Consider the following 26,966-nt stretch of genomic DNA (forward strand, 5'->3'; position numbering starts at 1 on the left):
ACTTAAAATTAAGTAAACCTGTTTCTTCCCAAACTGCAAAGGAAAAACAAATACATTGTACATGGATAACTTTTCCTCTATCACTATCTATCATAATAAAGTAAGTAATGCATGAAGTATCTACCTCTAGCATGTTACTCTTTATAAAGTCAATCAGTTGAACTTTTCTCTCCCAAGGGAATACGATCCCAAAGCTGTAGCAGCTGCTCTCCAACTTGTGGTTCCAGCTCCTAGGAACGAACACGAAATTAGGAAGGTCGTTTTCACTGCTAGTACTAAACACGCAGAAACCAATTACAAAAATAGCTAGATAAAGTTAACCGTGACTGCTTTTAGTCTTTTTGAAAGAGTTCGTTTCCTTTACTATTCACACATATATTAGAACTAGTTTACAGTTTGCTTGGGCTTTCTTCCTTTCAGAGTAAGCTGTCGGTTCTGGAGAAAAAAAATTCAGAGTGGACAAGATCATATGTGCCATGTATCTTGTACCTTCCATAGGCCACTCGCTTATGAAATAAAAGATGTGGAGAATCATGATCCTTAAACTTAATGCAATTGAGTGTGGTGGAGAACCTGGACAGGCAGTCACAGGTAACACAGCAGCTCTTAATGGAAGCATGGATAACATTAATATTAACCAGTTGCATAATGATCCTCAAGATTTTGTCTATGAAGAAAACCTTACAGCAGAAATATTGTTATACTCCACCACCACCGCATGCTACTGGTCACGTTCCTTTCCTCGTTCTTACAACGACCGAAGTTTTGGGGAAACACAGTGAGAATGAGATACATGAAATTTAGAACAAGCGTCTAACATCATGGAGATATTTGTACCTTTTTTGGGGAAGTGGGGAGGTCACAGAAACTGCCAAAAAAAGCTCCTGTGCTACCTTCCCTTCAGCTATTTGTAGCTTCTGGCTTTAGCGGATTAGGGAATCTGTCCTACGCTTTATTCTACCTCAACTCTCAGGATTCTCTTCAGATTTCAGAGGAAACTCAAAGGTGCAATTTTGAGCACTTATTTGGGTGTGACAGACTATCTCAGCAGCAAACAAACATGAAGAGCTCCAGAACCAAAATTAAAAATTCTGGAAAACTTTAGTTTTTGTGGACATACATTAAGCAAAGGCTGCTTTGATTTTATGAGACTAAACCCTGACCAAAACCAAGTGATATTTCAGAAAAGCTGTTCATAACTTCCGAGTGAAAAAGCCAACACAGTTCCAATGCGTATCACACTACTTCCACAGAAGAGACTGGATGAAATAGAAAGGCTTTGTATACTGATCTCTGAAATGCCTCAGTTACCACAGGAAAAAATTCATATTTTCACTGTAACTAGTAAACCTGGAAGCTAAAGAAACAGGATCCTTTCACAGGAACTTTCAGCGCAGGCTATTCAATTTTGTTAAGATATACTTTCTATATCTTTATCTAGCTATATATAGCAGTCAATTTCCACAGTTGGTGGATAGCTTTAATTGCCTTCTGAATTAGTTCTGTATTATTCTCTTACGGTTTATCTAAATTATACTCAATGATTCTTTTCCCCAAGGAATTAGCATGCTCAATTACAACATTTTAGAAGTTGCCTATAAATCTGTTTACAAATGGAAAAACCTAAAATTGGTATTTCTAACTTTCTCTTCTTTTGGGGAACAACTGGGGCAGAATACACAAAGGGTGATGAATCAGAATAGCTTCTACAGTTTGACCTATTTTTCCAAAGGCATGGTTGCATCAAAACTGTAAGGCTCCTTCTGTCAGACGTACATTTTCTTGCTCTACAGCAAAGCCTCTATTTCCTCAACAGTAACGCACGAGCAGGGCACAATGTGCGTGTGTCAATGAACTATGATTCAGATTAACAGACACATGAGAAGCGTTGATAAAAATGTCAAGTCTAAAGAAGCCAAAATAACACAGCTCTGAGTAAAGGAGACTTTACAAGGCAATAACATTACCTGGCCATCTCTGCTTATTTGTACTTTCTTATTGTCATTCCAAGGGTTGAGCAAATGGTGGGCACACTGAAAAGGAAGACTTTCTTTTCGGATCCACTCCACCTTAAATACACCTCCTAAACCTGTAGACCCCCAGTCTTGACTTTTCTCACGTCCTATCTCTGACGACATTCTAGCAAAACCCTGGAGTAAAAAAAAAATTGGAATACGAAAGGAGAAACACAGTTAGAGGGCATTTGGTCACTTTGGAATTAAATGAATGACTGGACTTCATTTTCACTAAATTTTCAAATTAGTTTCAAAGTGATTCACACACTTTTCCCCGTGAAGCAAGATATTTAAAAGTGTTTACATCTAGAAAATTGCTAGAGAAGTGTCAATCTTTTTGCCACTTGACATATGGATTCAAAGGTTTGACCACTGAGAATATCTCTTGATTAAACCTTGACAATTTCTTTTAAACTTTGTAACAGAATATTTCAAAAAAGTATAGTAAAAAACATTTGAAATGTAAAGAATCATGATGAGCGCCGTATTATGTCATATTCCAGCAGCTATTCCTTCTTAGACATTTTTGGAGATCCATTCCCTCCTTCCCCTGTCCCCTCTACATTAAAAACCTTTTACATAGTATTAAGAGCACGTGGCTGTTCTTCCTGAAGAAAAGACAAGTTAAAGTTGCCGTTTTCTTCTTCAAAGCTGGAAGAAATTCCAACAAGACAAGCAAGAGTGCGTGAGTGTACGCGGAGAGGGGAAGGACCACAAATCCAGAACGGTTTCTGACTTTTATCGTTATCAGGACATCCCTCGAGAGGGTGGGGGGAGGTGGCCCATCAAGTATTCCGGCAAGGTTGTACAAGTCTTGATCTCTTTAAGAGGCTGCTTGTATTGGATTCTCTGGTTGCCAGTACGCACTACTTTTATAAGATACAGTCCTGGATAACTCAAGCCAGATTTGAAATGTAAATCGATACAAGGAAAAGGAGAGGAAAAAAGATTGAAAAAAGACACACAATGGAAGAGCACGTTAATAGGAATGGAAGACTCACGTTTCCACGGATGGCCAAAACCGAGGGGCAAGGCAACATCAACTGCCTATGCTCCTGACTTCAACAAACTAAAGCCTTTCACTCCCCCTCTTCTTCCTCTAAGAGCACAACTAAAACAGCCCATTTACAGTTTCCTTAATACAGAGCAGAAAACCACAACTGACAATGAAAATAACTTTTCAATATTACATCTGTGTTTACCAAATCATCATATGCATCTCCCACCATAATCTTTCAGTGGTATCACCAAGACTGTGGTATTTGAATTACTTCATTAGATTTTAATTTTAGCTTTTATGAATAAGTTTATATAATAAGATGAGTTGAACTTTGCTTACTAGGGAAAACTGAGTTTAGCCTTCCCTACAATACAGCTAACATGCAACTTCAAATCACTAGGTAAAGCCTTTAACTCGAAACTGGCTGCCTGTTGTTGACGACTCTCTTGCTAACTAGAATATATTACGTAAAATACTGTAGTAGTGGCCTAAACATTTGCGAAATCAGGACATAACTCCAAAAAAGTATAGTCATGACTTTCCAGCCATCTGGCTTTTAGAAGTTTCTTGTTCAGAAAAAGTAGACTTTTATTGATATCTGGGAGTCTTCTGACTTTAGAAAGTTGCCATTTGATAACTGCTTATTACTTCATAGTATTAATTTTAGCATGCAAAAAAGAGGCAGCAATCCTCTGCTTTGCCTTTTTTTAATTAATTTATTTTTTAAGGATTAACTTAGGATATCAACATTACTGAGGAAACCTGGAGCTGGTTCAGCCTTAGCTTTGAGTGACAAGCTGAGATAGCTAAAAAGGTGTTATTTCAGAGCAGAATGAAATACTCCGTCACTTGAGCAACCAGATACACTTGCCCTCCTGAGCTGTTTTTTCAGAAGATCAGAAAACATAAGCAAAAACTCCCCACTATGTAGTCATCTATTACACTCTCTTAAACCATCAGCCAAAGCTAACATGTAATGTTAACTAAGGACTCACCTGAAAGTGTCCAGATCCTTGGACAGAAAATATTAAGTAAACCATGCTGCTCTCCCAAAAGGCTCTATTTAGTTTTCGTTCATTACTTGGCGTAGTAGACCATATACCTTTCTGCTGAGAAATATCAAGGTTTCGCAGGTTGCTACTTTTCATTATAAAGTACCGAACCAGCATATTTGGTCTTGGTGAGGGAGATTTGGAACCCTGCAAAAAGAATACAGTAAAATAAACTACAATAAAGTAAAGTAGGTTTTAGTTCTAAAGTTTAGTTGTAAACCATTTCAACATATGAAGATAAAAATCCCTTGAGTGCATTCCTGCATTCCTCCCCCAGGTTCTAATAGAAAAACAGAAACTCTCAGCTGGTACTATCTGCATTGGTTTTTAAAGGTATTTCAAATCTATTTTACATTTCTGAGACACCTTCCAAAATAATCAGTCTTTTTGAAAAGAGGAACAGCAAACAAGTACAGCAGAGCAGCAGTCTAGCAATTAAATACAATTATTTCAAGTTTTACACACCTTCAGGCGAGAAACGTAACTGTTCTAGACTGTAGCCTAAGCTACACTATTCACGTTTCCCATCTTCAGAAAATACATAAGTTGTCCCGCTTTTACATGACATGAACTTAAAATGTGAAAGATTTAAGAGGAATTATCAAAGCCTCCAAAGAGTCAGTGCCTAGAGGAACAAGAGGTTTTCCTCTCAGTGTTCTGTGGTTTACCATTCAAATATGCTGGGAGAATTAAGCCAGTAACTTCATAAAATGTGCGGTCTATTAAAACAACTATCCTCAGAAAGCAAGCAGTCATAATGAGGCAGATAACACAAAACTTGAAGAGAACCAGTGTCGTAATATATGCTATTACAGAAACAGAGGGAAGCAGAATCCAAAGCAAAATGGAGAATTCAGAGTGCAGGCTCTGTATATTAATTTAGCAAGAAAACAAGTATAACTCCACTGGTGATTACATAAAGTTAAAAAAAAAAAAAAGAGGGGGAGAGAGAGAGAGATTGTTCTACTCTAGATAGCTTTAACTCAGCTCTCTGCAAAGAACAATATTTTACTGCATTCAGCTAGCATAACAAGGATACTTAGTCTAGATTTTAAGTTCCAAAAAGAAATAGCATTACGCAGGTTAAAAAAAGGAAATCTAAGTTAGGCTCTTAATTTATCAATATAATACAAGACAGTTTCTGAAAGATGCAATCTAATTTACTTCTGAAATACAATATCGAAGAGTGGGATAATTTATTCATGAGAACTCTACCTTTCCAGATAATGGAGGAGAGGGACTGGCACATGGGCTAGGATAACTACTGCTGTCTGTAGACTTCACTGATGATTGATCTGACCTGTCATCTGAAGCTCGCTTGGAGTGCAAAACGCTTCTTTCTTTGTACTTCTGTGCCTGGTGAAACGCTGGAGGTGTAGATTTCATTAGAACCCTAAGAGGTAAGGGTGGATTTAGGATAGTTTAACATGCCAAGAGTTTAATAAGCAGTCGCAGTAGAACTGACAGCTAAATCTCAGCCTATTGCATGACTATAAACATTACAATAAGTACAAACCATATTAAGTATTTTAAATTTAAAAAATACTTATTATGCATTGTTTTTGAATGCTGGGGTTATAGCTCTTCCGCTATTTCTTTCCAGAGATCAGATTTCACGGACAACATATCTCTGACTGACTGTCCCCTCAAACAGCAGGCTTTCATAGGAAATACTTATCAATGAAATCACAACTACAATGCAATGCAGCACAACAGCAATTCTTCCGACTGTATTGTCATCCTTCTGTTACGAAACATATGCAATTCCTGTTCTTTTTTGTTACTAGCAGAAATTCAAGTGCTGCTTTTATATCTCCAAAAATTACCACTTATTCTCTGAAAGTCTTCAAACAGCTTACTTTTCAGCATTAGAAGAGTCATCAGAGAATTCTGTTTCTGCTGAGCTTTTCCTGCTGTTACTTGACCTCCACGAAGATGCTAAAGGAAGTTCTTCAGAAGACATAGGTCTTGGTCTCTGCCCAATCCCTGAAGGCTGCTGCAAACCTGCAGACTGTTCTTCAGTGCTTAGAACAGTTATAATTGCTCTTATAGTTGCTTCATCAACTTGAGACCAAGGTTTAGAAGGCGCTCGCATACGACGCAGAAATAAGCTATGCCACTTCTGTCTGAGTTGCAACAGCAAACCAGCAGCCTGTAATGATTTTTAACTCTGTTAAAGACTAATCAAAATTAGATCAGCCAGATACAGGCTGCCTATGTCTCTCTTAAACAGACAGCATCTGGCATTCTAAAACGAACAGGATCAGAACTCTGACTGGCAAGACTAAAACGGGGAGGAAGAGGGGGCTGAAGGGGATGGTCATTTGAAGAAAATTTAAAAGTTATCCTTTCTTCTCTGGGGTTATCTAAAATTATTTTTAAAACCTTCTATTTCTTTTAGCTCTGCACCAAAAACTCACAACCGTACTGTAAACCTGCAGGATTTGTTATTGTTCACTTTCACATTCTCTTCATTCATACCTGGCGAAAAAAAGATCAGTTCTAAGCGACATCTTTCTCCAAAGCCAGACTTTAGCTCAAATGCAGTGACTGAACTTAGACTGAATTATGCACGCTATTAAAATGCACTTTAGTTTTCAAAAACCCCACTGCTTTGAACATCTCTACAACAGATAATATTATTGCTGGATCTGAATGGTCTGAACATTTCATAATTCATAAGCAACTTTTCTTCCTACAACAACCATCAGAGTTTCTCAATGACATGAAGATTTTTATCTTCAATATATTATTTTCCTTTTGTTAAATCTGGCCTTTCTTACATTATCTCCAACTTCAAACGCTCCATCTTGAGCTAGCTTTAATCTTGCTCTCAGAGAGGGAAATACACAATTTTCCATTTTTTAAAGGAAATTATCTATTACCTGAATGTTTAAGAAATTTTTATAAAGTTAAATATACAAAAAAGTAATAAATAAACCTATGATAAATACAAAGACAAATATTCTTTTCCAATGAACAAGCATTAAGCTGATACAGTGCTTACTTCAGGATCCAGTTTGAAATGGAGCCATTCATCTAGCTTCAGTACTGCCAGATTAGCAGTTGTTTTATCCTCCATCTCGCTATCACTGCTGTCATTAGGCACCCCATCCACTGGATGAAACAAACAGGAAAAAGTGCATTAGCATTTCTATATTATTTCCACTGCATATGAAATACCAAACATTATTATATTGCCTGAAATAAACCCATTTCCCTTCTAAATTTCAATTCTACTTAATATTCTCTCTTCATCTACTTCTAAATAGAGATATTAAAATATCTTTTTTATTTTTTTCTCAAAACCTCTCAGTAAGAAGTCTGTCAATCTGCTTTTACTTTAGTAGCAGAACTCAAATATTAGACACAAATAGACACACAGAGGGTTCTGTTATGTAAACCCCTGTACTGTTATGATCTGACTCACTCAGGTGCCTCCACGTAAACCCCTGCACTGTTATGATCTGACTCTCTCAGATACCTCCATCAATAAACCATTAGCACACACAAACTGATGCCTGAAGCTATTCGCAAAATCATGCATTGCTCTATGCTTTGTTTATCTTCTAGGAATGCAGCAGATTCAAGACCCATATAAAAATATATATATGGCTATAAAGCAGGAGTCCCATTTCTCAAAAAAAGGTTTGATGCCATCAGCATGGATACTGGTTTTAACAGTTAAACAGTAAGACAAGAAAGCTTCAGTAATTTAATATAGGCTCTTTCTTTGATTCCGAGATAACTTTTCTAGTGAGAACAAACAGCAGGATAGATTTTTTTTTTTGCTTCTATTCCTACAGTGCTCTATAAAAATAACAAAATTATTTCCTGTATATTCCCAGTTACTTCTAGTTTCTGGTATAGCTAACTGTCATTAAAAGCTACCAGAAGATAATAACTGAAAATTTTTTAAAATCCATGTTTTGGCTGGAAGCAGTAGGTGTACATTGCAATAATGACAGTTTCTAAACTGTTCAGTTTGAATAATCTGATTCAAGCAATATCAGATAAACTGGTCTCTAGAAAAAAAATGTACAAACTACACTTTTCAGCATTATTATCATTAGACATTTCATACTAATCCAATAAAGGTGTAGATATTAGGAATTATACTCTGCTAACATTTGTGCGATTTCAGAACAATGCAAATGTAATTTACGCCTATGAGTCCCTGAAGATTCGTAAGTACGAATTCAAGTGATGTAATATGACAACACTGCTTGCATTTCTTTTGGAAAAAAATTCACTGCTGCTTGCTGTAGAAATATTAGATGGAAAAAGTTGTAAGGTTATTCTTAGAATTTTTTACCTAATACCAAACTAATTACTTCCAGAATAGGCACTGTGACACTTATAGCTATTTCTGGTGTCCCAGACAAGTTATTTCCAGCCAAAAACACGCTTACCATCACCATGAAGTTAAACATAAAGTTCATGTTGGCCCTGCCTTCAAAGAGGCCAGACAGACTGGTCTCTGCTCTTGGTTATACCACTGAAGTCGTAGGTACAGTAAAAGAAGGAGGAGGAAAGGGAAGGTATTTGGAAGTAGCAAGAAAGGAAGACAGCAGGTTCAGAGGAACTGCTAACAGCTTCTGCAGTCTAGGGACAACTATCATAGACGTAGCTCAGAAGAGCTTTCAATCTCCTCTAAAGCACGTTGGATAATTGTATCTAGGGAAAGAGCAGGGGTCTGGTATGCCAAATGGATAATCTTTGTTCAGAAAGAAATAAATTCCCTACTGCAGGAAGTCTAGATCATCTAGTTACTCTCCTATGTCAAAGCCTATCTTAATTAGGCTCATCATGCCTCTAGGAGGCAGCAGTGAATCTGACCCACATACAGTATTTCAAATTAATTTCAGAGATTAAAAACAGCAGATTAAATACTACAGAATCCACATAGCCTTCGATAATTAACTAGAACTGCGTTAGCCAAAATTAAACCAATTTTGGTTTAATTATGAAGACTGTGATTACAAATGAATTTGTAATCATAGTCACATTCATTAACTAAGTATAGGGCTGTCTCAAGTCAGTACAAACGCACTCAACTTTAAGACAAAGTCATTTCGTCCCAGACAAAACTCAGTGGTATATCCATTTCTCACTTATTTAAGCAACTAGCCTTCAAATCTCAGAGAACAACCTTCTATAAATCTATTGTTTTATTTTTCATAGCCCAGCATGGTACTGGAAAGCTCTCAAATCAGGCACAAACGCAAAAGAAATATTCATATATTCTCCATGAGGCTTTGACAGCAATTCATTTGTTCACAAATCGCCCATCTGATTAGCTAACCTCAGATACGTGAAAGCAAAACTGATTCTGTCCAATAAGGACCGTGACGGTATATTTGGTACGTCTCCACAAATAGATAAGGCAGTAAGGAAGAAGGTGAAAGAGCAAAAGAAAAAGAAAGAAAAGGAAAGAAGAGAAGACCATTGTCATATTTCAAGAACCTTATACTACAGCAGGCTAAGACTTCAGGCCTTAACGCACTGATGATATCCATGTGAATAAGGTTTGGCTCAAGTAATAGAGATGGGGGCAAAGGAAACAATATTTGAAGAAAAAAATTTTTCAGGGAAGATTATAATCATGGATGAAACATATGTACAACACAGGAACTACCGCTTCCCTGGTGTGATCCATTAATATCGACAAAGAAAATCAACTCTTCAACTAGTACAGGTCTACTGTAGACTATGAATGCAGATCCCTATCCCCGCCATAACTGTTCCATAACCTTCATATATGACAGAACACTAAGAGAATACAAGATCAGGGACGGGGATCCTTTCTGATGATACTGTTTAAGAATTAAGCTCCTAATGTTGTATTTTTCATTATTTATCTGGTCAACAGTAAAAAGTTAAAATCAACAGAATCAAAATGCAGCACTTTAAAAAGGTTTATTAAAAGGAAATTAAGGTATAAAACTACTTGTGTATAAAGCCGAGACATTTATTACAGGGCCAGTAAGCTACTCAGCAGCTACAGTAACTCTGGTGTTGTAGCTTTGAGATTTAGCACATATATAAAAATTTTATATATATATAAAATGTTCTTGAAAAATAATCCTTCCATCCCACATACTACTGCATATCAACAGGTATATACCTCGAAAAGATGAAGGCTCTTGCAAAGCATTACTTGGTAACCTAGCTGGTCCGCAGAAGAGTGACACAGTGACAGGTGTTACAACTGAACAGCATCTGATATTTGCTATCCTGTGAGCCCTTGTCATTTCATCATAGATAAGCCAGTCTGTAGGGAGTGCCTGAATGGCTGCAGCTTGCCCATTTGCTGGAGGAATCTGCGCAAAAGCAATTAAGACTTTAGGCTGTTTTACCTTTTATTTGAAATTAAAAGCATGTGTGTGTATGTATAAGATACCCTACCACTTCAAAGCCAAATATATTGCTTAAAAAAAAAAAAACTAAAAAAAAAAAAATCACTACTTTAGAACAGAATCCCTTCTTGCTACCATCAGCAGTTGGTTCAAAACAGTTTGATAATTAGGGTTTTTTTGCTATTTTGTCTTATTCTACATAAACAGAGGATTAACTGAAGTAAGTTCTGATGAAACAATTCTGCAAAAACAAACCAACTCCAATTGCTTACTTTAACAAAGGAAAAAAGCATTGTGCAAAAAGTAACGTTTAGGCACGCACATGCTGCTGTCAAAGTACTGACAACTATGAAGAGAAATTTTTAAAACTTTCACAAGCGTGTTTAGCAGACTCTGCTCTTGTTTGTAGACTACAAATTTGAGATTTTACCTTTTTATACTGAGGTTGACTAAGAACAGAGGTAGGATGAAATCGTACTTTCTTCTCCTTTGGTCCAGTCAAAATGAGGCTTTCTCTGTCTACATGCACTAGATTTGGATACATCCCAGCCACTAAAGCACCTTTAACTACAGCCCAGTTTTCAGAGTTAGTGTTAACATCTCTAATATCACCTCCTCCTCTGGCTCTAACAAAACCTGAGCAAGGAAGAAGATAAAGATTCATTAGAGTGGACTTTATATATTTTTTCTTCTCCAAATCCTGTTGGGAAATAAAGTGAAATAAAGTACAAATTTGCTGCATTTTTCACACTGCCAACCTTACCACAATCAAGAAGAAACCATTAGATTGAGATCCTTCTAGAGATAATGAGTTTTACTATCACAAAGTAGAGTTACTTTTACAATACAAAGACATTTCATGTAGAAATAATTTAACAGAACACGAAAATCCAAAGAAATGAATCTTGCACTGTGAAAGCCAGTGAAATGTGGAACAAAGAGTGCTTTCAGTTAGATCAGCATGAGATTCTGTTCCCCAGCAACACTTCCTCCATCTAGAATCTGCACCTGCCCAGAATGAATGTGCATCAGTCCATTTCAAATTAAGGAAGTAACTGACACCAGTGAACACTATTCTTGTTACTGCTCATACTAGGCTGGACTCCAAACTTATGTTAAGGTTTTTTTTTTTTTTTTTTTTTTTATGAGCTATTTACCTGAAGCTCTGAGCTGACCAAGCAACTGTGTTCTCATTCCTATGATGATTTCCATTGTGGCTTGAGAAAGAAAGTTCTTTTCACAGAAGGCTCTCTCCCAGCCATCACTCCGCGCCTTCTGCCATGCCTGTAAACAGTGTTTTTACATTTGCTTATAAATTTGATTAACTAAAAAAACAGAAATGAACTTTTTGGTTAAGTACAGTGAAATTTATGACAATAAAGTGAAGACAAATCCCATATCTGAAAGGGGAGATATATATCAAGCCAGATCTATTCTGGTCAAGTACTACATTATCTTCATCTTCTTCTTTAAATTAACATAAAGCATCTCCAAGTTATTTTATAGCCTATCCACTGATTACTTGAAATGACATCTTGTTTGAATATTCAGAGTTTAACTAGGCTAGCAAGTAATATGGAAAAATAAAAATAATTTGAACAAAATGTTTCCTACAGATAAAATTATTAGTGAGTTCACTGAACAGGAAAGCCGCCAGGCAAAAAACAAAGTTTCTTCTCTGAGGAATTAATTATAGTCTATCTATTAATTACAGTCTATCTATTTCCAACTTTGTAGGTACACCATTTGCTTTGATATGAAATCTACTGAGATTAGTACTCTTTCTGAAGATGAAATAATACCTGGAAAGCCCTGAGAAGCGCCATATGGTCACTAAATGTTCCTGCAGTAAAACGTTTTCTACACAGCATGGCTGCACGCTTTTGAGACGCCTGTGTAGGTAGGACAAAAGGGTCTCGATAGGCAAGAGTGCAAGCAATGGTAAGAATAGGATCCAGGCACTTCAAAACAACAGCACACAACACCATTTTACCAAGGTGTGGCTCTACTGGTAAATCAGCCAGATGATAACCAAGTTCGGTGAGATCTTCCCAAGTATCCATAGCATCTATTGTCTGATTTAAAAAGAAAGAGGAAAGGGGAAAAATGAGTTTATAACAAAAGCAGAAAAGAAATCTATGTGGGACATTAGCTAGATTAGTTGCCAAATACTAAAAATGCAAGACAAACTGTGTGAAATTGAGCTGATATTTTTACGCAGTCTCTCTCCCCTTAACAAGAACTGATCTGTCCACATGACCAAATGGAAACAGAAACCCAGAGCGTCCCTGAGTGACTAAACAACAAAGTCTCACTAAACATAAGACAGAGGAAAACATATTGACGTACCACGAACACAGAAGCAAATATAACTCCCATATAAGCCTACTCTACTGCTGACCTTAAGCATTTGCACAGCATTTCTCACAATTAAAGCTGGTGGAGGATCTGGAGCTTTCATGAGAAAGTCAGCGATTGGGCAATTAATTGGAGCCAGCAATTTTGTGTGCAAACAAAGTTCCTGCAAGTTAAAAAACAAAGAACTTGTTAAGACTGTGGAAAAATCAGTATTCTGTAGGTAATAATACGGTGTGGTGAAACTACATTAAAAAAAGGTATGATTGATTGATAACTGAACATGCACCTGAAGTGGCATTCTTAGAAGTTCTGGAGTCTGAAATTCCAACATATTCTGAAATCGGAGCTTGCTGAACAGACGGAAACAGACTCCAGGCCGACAGCGACCAGCCCTTGAAAATAAAATATTAAAGCTCGTTGGTAACTACAAATAAGTTGTGAGCTTTTCTGGTTTTGTTTTAGTAAAAAATAAATTCAAACTGAAACCACAGAAGCAAGTCTAACACAAAGATAATTTTGTCATTAAGCAGAAGGCCCACACATGAGGTGAGATTTTTCCAGTAAATGGTTTATTTTTGATAGTAAGGAAATTTGCTATTTTAACTTTACCTCAGCATCAGAAGATTTGGAGAAATGAAAAGAAGTCCTATTTGAACAGGTGTGGGGTTTTTGCTGCCCTAAGACCAATCCAAATCTCATATTCCTTACAGGTAAGGACAGTAATAAACTTCATTCTTCCAAATTTGGAACAGAATGTGGAACAGAAGGAAGTTATTCCAGGAATAAAAGGCAGACAACTTAAAGGGAAGAGACAGAGATGAAAAACGCTCACATGCACACCCAAATTCCTGCAGGTTAATGCTGACATTTTATCAGCAAACATGGGTGTTTCCTCTTAGCCCTCACCCAGGCCTGGGAAGAGTATGATAAAGGCCCGTAAAGTCAGGAACAGTCTGTAGAAGCATGAATAATATCTCTTCTAATACGGGGATGAAGAGGCATCAAAAACTAGCGTTAAGATAGCCCTTTGCCCGCAGATAGACAAGCTGTGTAACACCTTTTTATAGGATATTGCAGGTGCTACGCAGGAAGAAAAAAAGCAAATACATTCGCTTAAAGATGATAGATGTTTGCAAAATAAAATTCAATATGAAGCATGTATTACCTGCCTTTTCTCTGGATAGCACTGGCTTTTGAAATCCACACCATTTTTAACATAGTAACACAATTCAGTGCATCAAAAGACTTCTATAACAGAAAAGTAAAGAACATAAAAACAAGATTTAATGAGGTATATGAAATGAGAGTAACGAATTACTTAGCTCATCAAAACAAGTTCTCTGAAAATAGTAATAGCAGCAGCAGCAGCATCTGACACAAGGGTATGTTTTAAAGCAGTTCAGTTTCAAGTGAATTTATGCTCTCTCCTTTGAAATATGTTTGTACTACACAGTTTTCTAAATCGGAATTTTTCCAGTCAATAAGTAATTTGCACAATGAATTGTGTTCTGCAGCACCCCAAACCAAGCAAAAATGTTACAGGCAATAAAGTTCTCTTTTTTGACATGCTTAAGAATTATTTCAGTTTTCCTAAATGTTGTGCTAAAATTCAGAACAACTGCATTACCATGAGAACTTCAGAAATTTGATGAACATACCTCCTCTGAAACACAGTTTGATTTTCTAAACCATATCCTAGGTCTTAAAACCATCTCATTACTGCACGTTATCTCATGTTTCTTGTACTAATAATTAGGAAAGTGCCATTCAACACTGTCGTCAACAAACAAAGCTTAAGAACTTAGCTATAGATTAGACTTAGTCTGGATACAGTAATAGGACAGAGAGAACTCCCAGCTTTCTCTGCTTAGGAAGATGGAGGTCTGAACAGATGGACATTCCTTGAAATCAAATAGAAGGCTGCGTTTTAAAAATGAGCCTGCAGCAGCTTTTCCAGGGTTTTAAGAGCTAGCTGTTTACAATATTTGTCATAAAACAAACGGTTGTCAAAACTGCTCATGAAGTTTTGTTACTTGGTATCTATTTCCAACACATACTAGCACTAGGCCTACTAATAAAAGAAATCCTTCAAAGCTTATGTTTTTGTATTAGTATTCTAAAATAACATTAATCAAACGGAAGTTTAAGCCAACCATACCTCTTTCATCTTCCCTGAATCAATAACAAACACAACATCATTGACTGTGATGCTGGTTTCTGCGATATTAGTAGAAAGAATCTGTAATTAAAAAAATACTGTAGTAACTGTAGAAGCAAAGACTGTATTAATCAATATAACATTGGAAAAAGTCACATGATACTTGCTATTTTGCGGATGCCAGCAGGTGGACTTTTAAGCACCTTCTTCTGATCTGAAGTCTGCATATTTGAATGCAGCATGAAAACTTGATATCTAATGCAAGACAGAAAACAGGTTTTAAGCATCTTCACAAAAAACAGTAAAAACTTGAGTCAACAATATAAACCAGAGTTTTTACCTGTGAGCATTATCAGCAAATCTCTTGTCATCAAAAAGAATACGGTCTCGCAGACTAACTATCTCATCATATCCTGGAAGAAATATTAAAATCGCTCCTAAAGGAAAAAAAAAAAAGTTTGTATACAGAGTTAAATAACAAACTCTTCAAGTATACAAAACTATACTTAAGAATCATGTATATTAACACCCCAAAAGGTTTTACCATTTTGGTATTGCTGAACAGAAAGCACAATTTAATCAGCAAAAGCTGAATCTACAGCAATTTATTAGACGTGTGTATATATACTTACCAGCATCACAACTATGACAGACATTGTAAAGTAAGTGCATAACCAGATCCAGATCCACTTTTTCATCATCAAAACTGTGATGATAAGCTTTCAACAATTCTCTGTCCTCTGCACTAAGGTCACTACCACTTGTTTGGACCAGGGAACTTTCATCCAGATTTCCAAATTCCAGTGAAGCACTAAAAAATATAAATACACAGGCCAGACTCAAGGTTGCTTGCTTCAGGCTTGCATTCAGATATCAATTCAAATTTACATCAAGACTAACATAACTACTATGCCCATTTTTAATAAGAAATATTTAAAATGTAGCAGCACAGCACTTGAATGTTTAGCATTAACTTTAATCATCTTCATTGAAACACAACAGTAAGCAACCCTGAAAGAACTGAAAGTATAAATGCCATTTGTTTAACCACTTAAAGGGAAAATCCTAAAAAGAAACATATATTTTCCAACTACTTTCCTGCTATGGAAGTTTAAGCAGGTACTACACTAACAGAAACTACACTAAGAGAAATTACAATAAAATAGGGCTCTGCAGAACTGTAAACTACTACCTGTAAGTTAATCAAAAAACAATTCTTGAATGTTTTAATGTATTTATCGCTCATCCGTAAAGTTTCTTTTAGTATAGATACATCAAGTATCGACAATACACACCAAAGGGAAAAAAAAAAAACCACTATAAAAGATAGATCAGCTTCATTTCAATTACAGAGCCTTAATTTGGGACCATGGTAGCACTGTAACTACAAAACAGCTATCTTCACCATACAGACAGGCTAAGTTAATATAACCACATCTTGCCTAGATGTGGACATACCTGTCAGGGAAGAAGATCAACATAAATGACATAAAAGAAGTCCTAACCATTAGAACTACATATATCATACAACCTATGCCATCATAATCACTATGATGATACTGAATGCAAAACAAACCGTTGAGTAATAACAATATGTTTTCAAAATGTTCCTATGCCCAAATAAGTCTAGCTATCTAGACCAGACTTTGGAACCCACAAAACTATCAACTTTTCTGATTAAAAGGCGGCAAAGCACAAATTGATATTCTCCATGTTATTCCTGCAAAGTAATTATAGTTTACCTGTAGGATTCCAAAAGGTCAATAACCTCCGTCTGTCCAAAGTGCTTAGCCCAATCCAAAGCCATCCTGAAAGAGTTGCATAGTGATCTTTATTACTTCTGTCTTCAAAAGATGTATATCTATACCACATTATGTCAGTAAACAACTGATTCAGTGCATTTTTTTCTATCAATTTCTGCATTATAGTTTAATCAGTACGGTTACTGCTGGACCTGAAACATCCCATTTGCATGGGCATAAATGAGTATGACATATAGCTACATGATTTTTAGATATCTACAATTCTCTACCAAGCAAGAATACTTGCTCTATGCAGAAATGCCTGCAAATGTTGGGGGGAGGGCAGAGTTTGCCAATTCCTCTGAAAAATCACACACCAATGTGCAAAAATAAGCCATGCCTCTTGCAGCACCTTCACTAATAAACCTCACCAGCACCCAGAAGTCATCCTGAAAAGTCACACCTCAGATGTTTTTTACAGTAATGTGTAAAGATTTTGGTCTGTTTGACGCCTTATGGAAGTTGTTATTTTTTCAGTCCTATAGAGGTTACTCTCTTATACTACAAGTGACCAAGCATTTTGGGTCTAATTCAGTGAATGTAGAAAGATTCTCATTTTTTTCCCAATCAGGTGCCAAATCAGGTTAATTGAAAACAGAAGTGTATATCTGTATATTTGGCTGTTTAATTAAGTATTTAATTAAGACTGCAGAAAAGAATGATGCAACAAAAGTTAAAAATTGTTTAGCCTGTCAAAATGTATTACTGCTTACAGCACTGAAAAATTGCTAAATTAATTCATTCAGGAAGTATATTGGAAATCTTTCATTTTATATAAAAATTTATATATTTTTTTCAGTCGAGCTGTTTGTTTTTACCAGCCATTGGATGATTTGCAGTGGATATTTGCTCCCATACTGATCAGTTGCTCTACTGGACTCAAAAAGCCTCTCCCTGAAGCAATCATTAGTGCAGTTGCACTGGTTTCACTGTGCCTGTAGTCAACTGACAAGTACAAAAGAAAAGAAAACAAAACAAAACAAAAGGCAAATGTTATCATTTCATCTAAATGTAACACGAATAAGAATTGCAAAAGCCAGCCCAACCAGAGTTTACTTCCTTACTCCATCCTACAGTCAGTTTTCAACACTATTTTAGAAACATACTATAACATCTGTTAACACTTCAGAACAAGTTCAGTAATGAATAACTACACAATTCAATAAACCCAAATCATCCTATTCAGTTTTCCAATTAGCATTAGAAATCAAAAGTAACACAAAGATTGAAACTGGGATAATAACTTGAATTTCTGTGGCTTCTTTGCCTAAGTTTTTTTTTTTCCTTATAGAATAAAATAAACGAAAGAAACCTACCACTGACATTTTCAGTCAAAATGAGATGAAACACCTGAGCAAAGGCATCAACATCTTTATGCAGCCAGATGTCAGAAAGGCAAGAATCCATTTCTTTTATTAGCCACGGTTCAAGGCAATTTACATCTTTTTCAGTCTAAAGAGAAAAAACAGCCTTGAAAGATGAATCTCTCTAAAAAGTTATTTTGTCTCTTTTCTCATATATTACACATTAGGAATTTTAACAGTGTAAGGGCAGTTAGCTTTGTAAGTAACAAGCAGAAATACAGCATTCACACATAAATTAAAGTATTTATGGTATCACATGCAGGTATTTACAACAATGGCAGTGAGTTGATCTAAGGAACAGTTATGTACAACTGTCACCATCATCTAATAAATCATGCCTTGGCTATATTCTAGAATAGTTAAACTAATAAAAAAAGAAACTAATATTTTAAAGCATGTTAACGTCCTCCTAGAAACTCAACAGGAATAATGTCTCTATAAATCAATTTTTAAGTGTCTACTAATATAATGTAAATCTAAATCTTTCCAACAAAAGAAAATGCTTACCAGTTGACTGAATACTGTGTCACCACCATCATCTAACAGATCATACTCTTCAGCTACGCTTGGGACAGGTCTTTGCCTCTGAGATTCTGGTTTGCTATTATTTTCTTGAGCAGAATACCACTCAGTAAGAGTGCTTTGCTGCTTTTCTTCTAGAATGCATAAGATAGTCCCAAAAAGTGTTTTAAAGTGATGTTAGTCATCCATTGCTTTCTGCTACAAAAAGTAGTGAGACTAAGCCAAAAGTTTTTATATAAGGGCTCCCAAACTCCACCACTGCAAACCTCTGCTTTAAGAACAAGGCAAAAATACCACTCGGGTGTTAAAACTTCCAAAGCCTCCAGTTTTCCAACTCAGTATATTTGAAAGAGTTTCCTAAGTAAATAGTTTTTAAAGAATTCTGAGTTCAGATCTCCTTCCAGAAGTGAAAGATCAAAGAGAAATGAAATAGCTCCTGCATGTAACAACTAATTTTTGTGTACAAGCAGAAAAAACAGTAGAAGACATAGCAGTGCTTTAGCTGAACTTTTCCATCCACAGCAATCAAAGCTAGCAACATGATAAACAGTTAGGTCTATATGTTATATACACTAGGATCATTTTGCAACAGCTCTTAATTTAAGAGGTACGCCTTTTATAAGTTAAGAATGTTTGCTTTCAAATAACGTATCTACTTAATCAACCTAAAGACAACTGTACCAAGTTCAAGTGTATTACTGTTTCATATCTGAGAAATACGGTGAAAAATGTTACCACTAGGAACTGCTTCTGCGCAATAACCAAAAAGACCAAACAAACAAACTGCCTCTACAGCAGCTGCAGTTTAATTTGCACCCAGAAGTCATATAGTAGCTTCTGCTGCTAAGTCTTTCATGTGGGTAAAACACAAATTTATAGCCCTTTCTGCTCCAGAATAATTAGGAAAGATAAAACAATACTTACCAAACAGAGACAAAAAATATGCAACTATCGAAAGTGAAAATATTTAATTTTTATCTGTTATACTTCAACAAGGTAAACATTGAGAGCTTAAAGATACTTTCTTTCATCTGATCTTGTCTCAGCTAATATTCCGTCTTTAGAATTTCACACACAGAATCACTATATTTAATTGTTCAACGAATCAATGAGCCTCACACCCTACCCGCCCCCTTCCCCAAAAGGGTACCAACCTCGCTGCTTCTCCTTTTTGTACTTTGCCATCTCTTTATTTGTATATCCAGTGCTTCGTAAAATGTCCTCCAGAAACATCTCTTTCACTTCAAAAGGTCTTCCTTGTACTGAAAATATAAATGATTTATACTATACTAAATATTCCCTGGGCCCCCTGATAATCTTAATAAAAATTGCAATTTCATACACATGAGAAATCAACTATGAAACAAAACACTCTCGTTTAAGGGATAACTATTATTTTCCTCGAAAAATCATGTAAGAGTACCTTTATCAGGCATTTCTTTTCTTAAAATTACTGCACTGCAAAACAAATTAACATTTACAAAGGCAAATACCAGGTGGGTACAACGACTTTCACTAACCTCTTCAGTTCTATTGAAGTGGTATGGGAAGAGATGCCTGTGATCAACAGTTATTCATTGCTATTTTATTAAAAGTAGCCATTTTTCTTTAAGGTTAAAGTAAAGAATCCACTGTTAGCTACCACTGTATGACTGACAGATTACAGATGTAACAGTAATTAATACAGCTTTAGTGCAAGATGGCACAAAAAGATTGACGCTTTTGCATTAAAATACTTTCTTTCAAGAGAAGTGTACGAGCAGATGCCTGCTTTACTGAATACTTCCTAACAAATGAGATATTCCAAATGGTCTGTATCTCCTAACAATTTACCCTGATTTATTTTTCAATAGTGCTCATTTCTAGACCACCTTTATGGACACTAAAGATTCCACTGCACAGGGAAACTTTATCCCTAGATTTTAATTTCTGCTCCCTTAGTAGACTTTTGCCATAGCTGAGTTGAAATCACCCAGGACCTTTCTCTCCTTCAGATAGTCCCAGAAAATATAGCTTTGGTTCACGTAATTTAGGAAGCTATACAGTAGGAACTAGAATTTGCTGGAACAAATTAATGAAAGCCAGACTCTTGTCGAACCTAGGATCTGTAGCACCCTGGAGACTGGCGCCTCAAGAACCTTTTCCTGCTCCTTGATCTGAACACCTACATGGCGGGGGGGACTGGGGATCCCCAAACTTACGGTACTTCCTGTGATAAAAACACTTCACTGAAATACTTGCAAATAGTTAATTAAATAAACATAATAAAAAGAAGAGCATCGTTCTAACTTTGATTAACTTCACTTTATAAATCTGACTATATCTGCCTAGCGTTTAAGAGTTGATATAAATACTTACTGTGTATTATTGGACAACTTCCAAAATACCTAATAAAGAGATTTGCATCTAGAGCAGCACTAGAAAGAATTAGTTTTAGACCAGTCTGTTTTTGCAACACATCTCTCAGTTTTATTAACAAGAAATCACTGAATCTATCCCTCTCATGTACTTCATCCTTAAAAAAAAGGAAAGAAAGAAAGACAAAAAAAATTGATAAGCATCACGGATCCAGACTTACAACCTTTCAGAAATGTGAACTTTTTTTTTTTTTTTTTTTTTAAAACTAAAACAGTATTTTGTCGGTACATTACGGATGCATTAAGAAGTAGATCTCACCGGCTTTAAATAAGGTTGTTGTTTTTTTTTTTTTTTTAATACTGAGAAGTCAAACTGTTTCAAGAAGTATCATAAAGATATCAGAGCAGACTGCTGTTAATGCACAAGCCACACATAGCTTGATTTCAGAGGCTCAAGTGAACTTCTGGAATTTTTCTAATACTTACATCCAAAGGCATCTCATCTCCAAGACACTGACACAAACTGCAATCCTACAAAATCTACTTTAATAAACTCTCACTTCAGCACTGATGAGCATTTAGAGAAATGCAAGCTATCACACAAATAGAAAAAAAGTCAGATTGCTTAGATCCATTAAGTCATGAACAAGTTCAGCTCAGATCAGTCATATGCCTTAATTGATGTTATAATCTTTGTTGCTGTATTCTTCTATCTTGTTTTACATTATGAACTTACAGAGTAGAGACCCAAATACAAGATTTTTAGACTGAAGGCAAGAATGCATGAAACATTCTTATACTTGTTTCACTTTCATACTTAAGCAACTAAAATTATGCTGTCTTCCAGCAGTGGAGATCTTAATTTTGGCAAGGCGATAAATACTCCAGTTCCACTCACTTCTCAGACTCCACAGTAGGAGTATTCACATAATTATAAACCAACATACTTAAGTAATTTGCTGAAAATTAGATTGCTTATTATCTTGAATACATTTGCGCAAACCTGGACTTCAAAAAGTAGTACAAGATGCAAGAAAAACTGATACGTTCACTTTGAATCATATCAACAAGAAGCTCCTTAAAGCTCTTCTGCCTTCTGACAGAGGATGTTACAAATGACTTAAGGTTCTATTCTCCCAAACTGCATCATGATACCCAAAATCAATTATCAGCATGAACCTAAGGGAAGTCAATAAAATTATTTTATCAAAAAAAAAAAAAGTATATGCAATAAGAGACATCAGATAAGGGGGAGGAAAAAAAAAGCTACTTTAATTCAGGGTCAGCCAAAACAAGAACATATTAAACGCTCAGGAAATTAATAAGGAAGACCCCCTAGAATCTCATCTTACAATATTCAATATGTACCTGCTCCCTCTCACGTGAAATACAACAAGATTCTTACCACAATAACATGTGTCACTGTTGATAGAGTGCTGTCTCCTGCCATTAGGGTGCGAAGCAGTACACCATTAGTGCAAAACGTTAACAAAGTCTTTGGAGAAACCCTATTAAACAGTTTATAAAGATACTTCAGTCCTTTGCACCATTTAACTGTGTAATGTAAATACACACTAACTTTGCTCTATTTATTAAAAATTAAAGGATTGAATAGCTGCTCACCAGAGGGATTAGATTATAGTTCTTTTACCAAAGAATTCAGGCTCACTATGTGTTTTTACACAGTGGCTATTTCCAAGAGACTTCCTGAAGAACCTTAAGGCTTATGTTCCAAAACTTCAGACAATGAATTCGTTTGACAAAATCAAATGCAAATTTAAAAAAATAAAGGAAAAAGAGGAGCCTGGAGAGCCTATGTTGCTTAATTTACTGGAAAAATCAGTGCAGACACCAGGCTCCCATTTTTCAACAAATATTTGGCCTGCAATATTTGCATTTGTCTGTAATTGACTGCATGACATAAGATCAGCTGATGCATCAATTTCTTCTTCAAGAATTTCAAAATCTGTAAAAGCTACTATTCTGATACCCATAGCAGAGCTAGCTGTGCACATCAAGATAAAGATTGCCGCTACTCTCTCCAGCACTGCCAGTCTGAGTTCTGAGAAGTTCCTTCATATGGTGCTCTACAGCTCTTCTCTTGAAGGCACAGGACCTCACTCAGTTACCACATGCACGTTTCTTTCCAAGTTTGGAATTTATGTCTCATTTCAAATTTCTTCCGTATTTTGAAGAAGGTAATCAAGATGGAAACGTTTTACTTTTCCCAGCTCTAATCTCTGGTCTTCCTCTCTAGTAGCCTCTTACAGAAATCCTAATTGCTATCTAAGTTAATAAAAAAATAAAACAAAAAACACCTCCTGTGTGACTGTAAACATTCCTATTCCCACCTTTTTCACACAATATTGGAAATATTCCTCTCTCTCTCCCATTTGCCCTTCCAAATACTATCAAAAATCCTATTAATTCCTCCTAAAGTAATATTTTCCACGCTGCTTCTAGAAGCTCATCCACTTTGATCTGACTTTTACTGGGTTCTTCAAACATCATAATACTTCCATACGTTAATCATCCACCTCATTTCCAATTCATCTTTAGTACCTCTTGAAATCCCTTCATAGGCTTGTGAACTTTTGTATGCACATTCACACTTTTCCATAATTTGGCTTTATTGTTTCATTGCGTTTGGTTCTTTAGCTACCAGTTATCTTCATCCACACAAGCAACGAAACCTGCCATATCCTTTGTTATCTTCTTCTCACTCATCTCCACACCGTTACCCATTCCTGGGAACCCTGCCAACTACATAGCTCAGTGAATCTCCCATTCTGCTTTAGAAAAATATTCCTAAAATAACCTAGAAATCTCTTTTTATATCATTTCATGCTTAACAAAAGAAAAGTTGAGAAACAAATTACATTTAAACCAAACTAGATTGGTATATTATGCTCAACTTCATCATTCACTTTCAGAGTTTTGTTTTTTCCCTGCCAGATCTCCTATTAACTCTCGCTATATAGCTTTTATTAGAGCATCCTGGTCCTACCCTTCTCCAAAAGTTGTAGAACTTTTGGACCTATGCAATTTAAAAGAAAAAAGGAAAAAAAAAAAAAAGGAAGAAGGACAAAAAAAAAGGAAAAAGAAGACTTGATCTGCAAGTAAAACAAGAATATCCCTTCCCAGCCCCTGTCAAAGCACAAACTGAGTGAATGCTCCTGCAAGTCCTTTCTGTAAGACAATCTACCACATGCAACTGCAAGTCTACAGGAGGAAAACTATTTTTCACCCTTAAATATTCCATTACCGGAAATAACATATCCTATTATTTAAAAACTAGGAACGCTTTGTTCCTTTGAGCCTTTATTGTGCTATATTCCCAATATATTGTACTTCAAAATGCACACAAGATGAAAGATACTTACACAAGATCAATTGACTTTAAGAAATACTGTTATTACCTGCTTTCTAATCGGATCTGATAACCGATCGTCTGGCCAATTTTTTCTCTTCTTTCTGCTGCCACTCTTTCAGCCACAGCAATAGCGGCCAAGCGTCTTGGCTGAGTGCAAAATATACGACAAGGAATTCCATTTTTGTAACAGTCATCAAGCAGGAACTGAGGAATCTATAAAAAAAATTGTTCGGATTTATTTTTTAGTGTGATAAAGTTATAGCTATTCACTACAGTGAAGAAATGTAATTGCTTCTCAATATTGCACACATTGCGAAAGGATTCGCAATAAGATTATCGTGTCACGTGTACTTGAAGGGGCAGAAAGACAGCAAAAATGTCTAACATTAAGTTTAAGCTCCCTCACAAACAGAAGTCGAAGCTTTTCCCTCCCTTTTCAGAGAGATTTTTAAAAAAATACTTTGTGAAGAAAATTAGCTTTAGAAGGAAAAGAACTAAACAAAACGCTAGCTATATTCCTTAAAATATTTTTAGTTATTTTAATGGAAAACTTTATCAGAAGACTGTGCAGAACTATTTACTCTTTTAATAAGTATCTGCTGGCTTAATAATTCAAAAGCCAGAAAGTGAGTTTTATTAAAAACCAAGACTTTCTACCACACCAAAAAAAAGCTAGAAAACTAGAATAAAGAAATCCTCTATTACAGAAATTAGAATAGTTTTGTGCAAGTACTGTTATCTTTTTTATTTCATTAAAGGAACATACTTGAGTAGTTTTTCCCGATCCAGTCTCTCCTACAATCAAAACAACTCTATTGTCTTTAATTATTTTGACAATTTCTTCCTGTTTTTCAAAAACTGGTAGCGATTGCCTGAAAGAATCAAACTCCGATTCCCCTCTTTTCACAGGAACCTGAGGGATACCGTTGTTAAGCCGTCCACTAGTCTTGCTCATTTCTCTGTTTTCTGAGAAGAGAAGTTAACAAATCACGTGAACAGACAGATACAAAAATCACTAAAATATCACTGAATAATCCTAAAGGAAAATGAACATTCCTGACTTCATATGCATCCCTATGAACAAAGGGACACACCCATCACACATTTAAATAATACATTCAGAGTAAGTTATCCCGTTATTGTGCTTGAAATGAATACTTTTCAAAGGAGTTATTACTTGTATAGCTATTTTGAGTTAAAAAAAAAAAAAAAAAAAGACTTTCCCAATACATTGCTCAGGAAGTCTAAAAACATTTATTACGCATCAAAAGCGGAAAGAGAGCTAGAAAACTAAAGCCAAGAAAAGCAGTCTGGCATATTTTCTTGGCCTTTCATATCACTTTTACACATCCACAGTTGCACAAAAACAGTCACTCCACAGTGAAATAAAACGATTTTTAATTTATTCCCAACTGACAAATATTTCTTCTCAGAAAAAATAACTTTACTGTAATTCATACTCCTCCTTTCACATTCTCTCTCAACTTCACTACCTCCTTTTAGTCTTATAGAGCCTGATGCTCTGGTCCAAATGATTTGTCTTAAATAACACAAATTAATTACACAGAATCTATACCCCTAGACACACAATGTACACCATCATGTATTAGAAAGTAATACGTAAGTATTCAAAGAACCTGTAAATCTTCATAACTAGAGACTACTTCAAATTCAGTGTTAGTAAGTACTACTCCAAAATTGCTTAATAATTATTTTTTAGAAAAATGAAAAGCTTGCTGTAAATTCAATTATGTATGTGTAAAGTGATTAAGAGCTTAATAGATTAAATTACAAGAAGCACCGTCTTGCCAAGAATGACATAGACTAACAGATTAAAAGGGCCAAAAACTATAGAAAAAAGTGTTCAGGTGCAGCAAAGAGATTATTTTTACATTATTAGTTTACCCCTTCCCTAAGCAGCTGCTAAGTACTTTTATTATTGTTTCTCTCTGTTTATTAAACAGCCCGTTAACCTATTAAAATATCACCAAATGAAAACTAATAGAAGAAGCACTTAAAAGCATGAACCATCAAAAATCTGAAATACCCAATGAAATAAAGCATATTGATGGAAGTATTTTTTGTGTATTACAGCTAACTGTGCACAGGAACAGAATGAAACTCTTACAGCTGTTGAAGCAATAATGTTGTTAGGACCACTGATATATCAAAAGTAGGTCTTCCAATGCACTATTTCATGTTCTGGAGATCAAGTTTAGATAACTAACTTTTTAGTTCTGAATGAAATCCATTGTTAGAAGATGACAATAATAAAACAAGAAATTTATTTTTTTAAGAACATGAATTCCTGTGAGCAGTAGAACAAACTCAGCCTGGTTTCCTAATAAAGGTGTTCTTACATAGCAGTCCTGAGAGCCTTTCTCTCTTCACTTCCACCTCAGAACTTGTGGGAATTCGTATCTTTGAGAAATTTACCTTTCCAGCCAAATTTGGTTGGAATTGGCCGAAAGATTCAGAAGTAACTTGGCAGAAAAGGAGACATCATAATGTGGGAGACATGATTGCTTAAAATATACTTCCCCTGGTAAACAAGACGTTTTACTCAAAATTAAAGGCCAAGAGAATCAAGTGTTTGGTTTGGGCCA

General features: G+C 35.7%; 1 protein-coding gene across 1 annotated transcript in view; it reads right to left on the bottom strand.

The window, feature by feature from the left end:
• LOC138064539 (3'-5' RNA helicase YTHDC2) overlaps window positions 1-26,966 on the bottom strand; it is a 33,769-nt gene that overhangs the window by 2,945 nt on the left and 3,858 nt on the right. The window contains exons 4-29 of the mRNA XM_068927543.1: window positions 25,127-25,326; window positions 24,407-24,573; window positions 22,393-22,495; window positions 20,989-21,145; window positions 19,785-19,892; window positions 18,616-18,764; window positions 18,061-18,196; window positions 17,563-17,689; window positions 16,685-16,750; window positions 15,575-15,753; window positions 15,283-15,379; window positions 15,110-15,197; window positions 14,943-15,023; window positions 13,950-14,032; window positions 13,071-13,176; window positions 12,828-12,947; window positions 12,229-12,501; window positions 11,584-11,710; window positions 10,857-11,062; window positions 10,195-10,390; window positions 7,075-7,184; window positions 5,927-6,219; window positions 5,283-5,460; window positions 4,011-4,214; window positions 1,968-2,150; window positions 125-230 (exon numbers count right to left, since the gene is read on the bottom strand). Of these exons, the coding sequence (XP_068783644.1) occupies window positions 150-230; window positions 1,968-2,150; window positions 4,011-4,214; window positions 5,283-5,460; window positions 5,927-6,219; window positions 7,075-7,184; window positions 10,195-10,390; window positions 10,857-11,062; window positions 11,584-11,710; window positions 12,229-12,501; window positions 12,828-12,947; window positions 13,071-13,176; window positions 13,950-14,032; window positions 14,943-15,023; window positions 15,110-15,197; window positions 15,283-15,379; window positions 15,575-15,753; window positions 16,685-16,750; window positions 17,563-17,689; window positions 18,061-18,196; window positions 18,616-18,764; window positions 19,785-19,892; window positions 20,989-21,145; window positions 22,393-22,495; window positions 24,407-24,573; window positions 25,127-25,326 (3,818 nt within the window). The 3' untranslated portion in view covers window positions 125-149. The remainder of the gene's footprint in view (window positions 1-124; window positions 231-1,967; window positions 2,151-4,010; window positions 4,215-5,282; window positions 5,461-5,926; window positions 6,220-7,074; window positions 7,185-10,194; window positions 10,391-10,856; window positions 11,063-11,583; window positions 11,711-12,228; window positions 12,502-12,827; window positions 12,948-13,070; window positions 13,177-13,949; window positions 14,033-14,942; window positions 15,024-15,109; window positions 15,198-15,282; window positions 15,380-15,574; window positions 15,754-16,684; window positions 16,751-17,562; window positions 17,690-18,060; window positions 18,197-18,615; window positions 18,765-19,784; window positions 19,893-20,988; window positions 21,146-22,392; window positions 22,496-24,406; window positions 24,574-25,126; window positions 25,327-26,966) is intronic.

Source organism: Struthio camelus, chromosome Z (genome assembly GCF_040807025.1).
Source record: "Struthio camelus isolate bStrCam1 chromosome Z, bStrCam1.hap1, whole genome shotgun sequence".
In the NCBI taxonomy this organism is placed as follows: domain Eukaryota; kingdom Metazoa; phylum Chordata; class Aves; order Struthioniformes; family Struthionidae; genus Struthio; species Struthio camelus.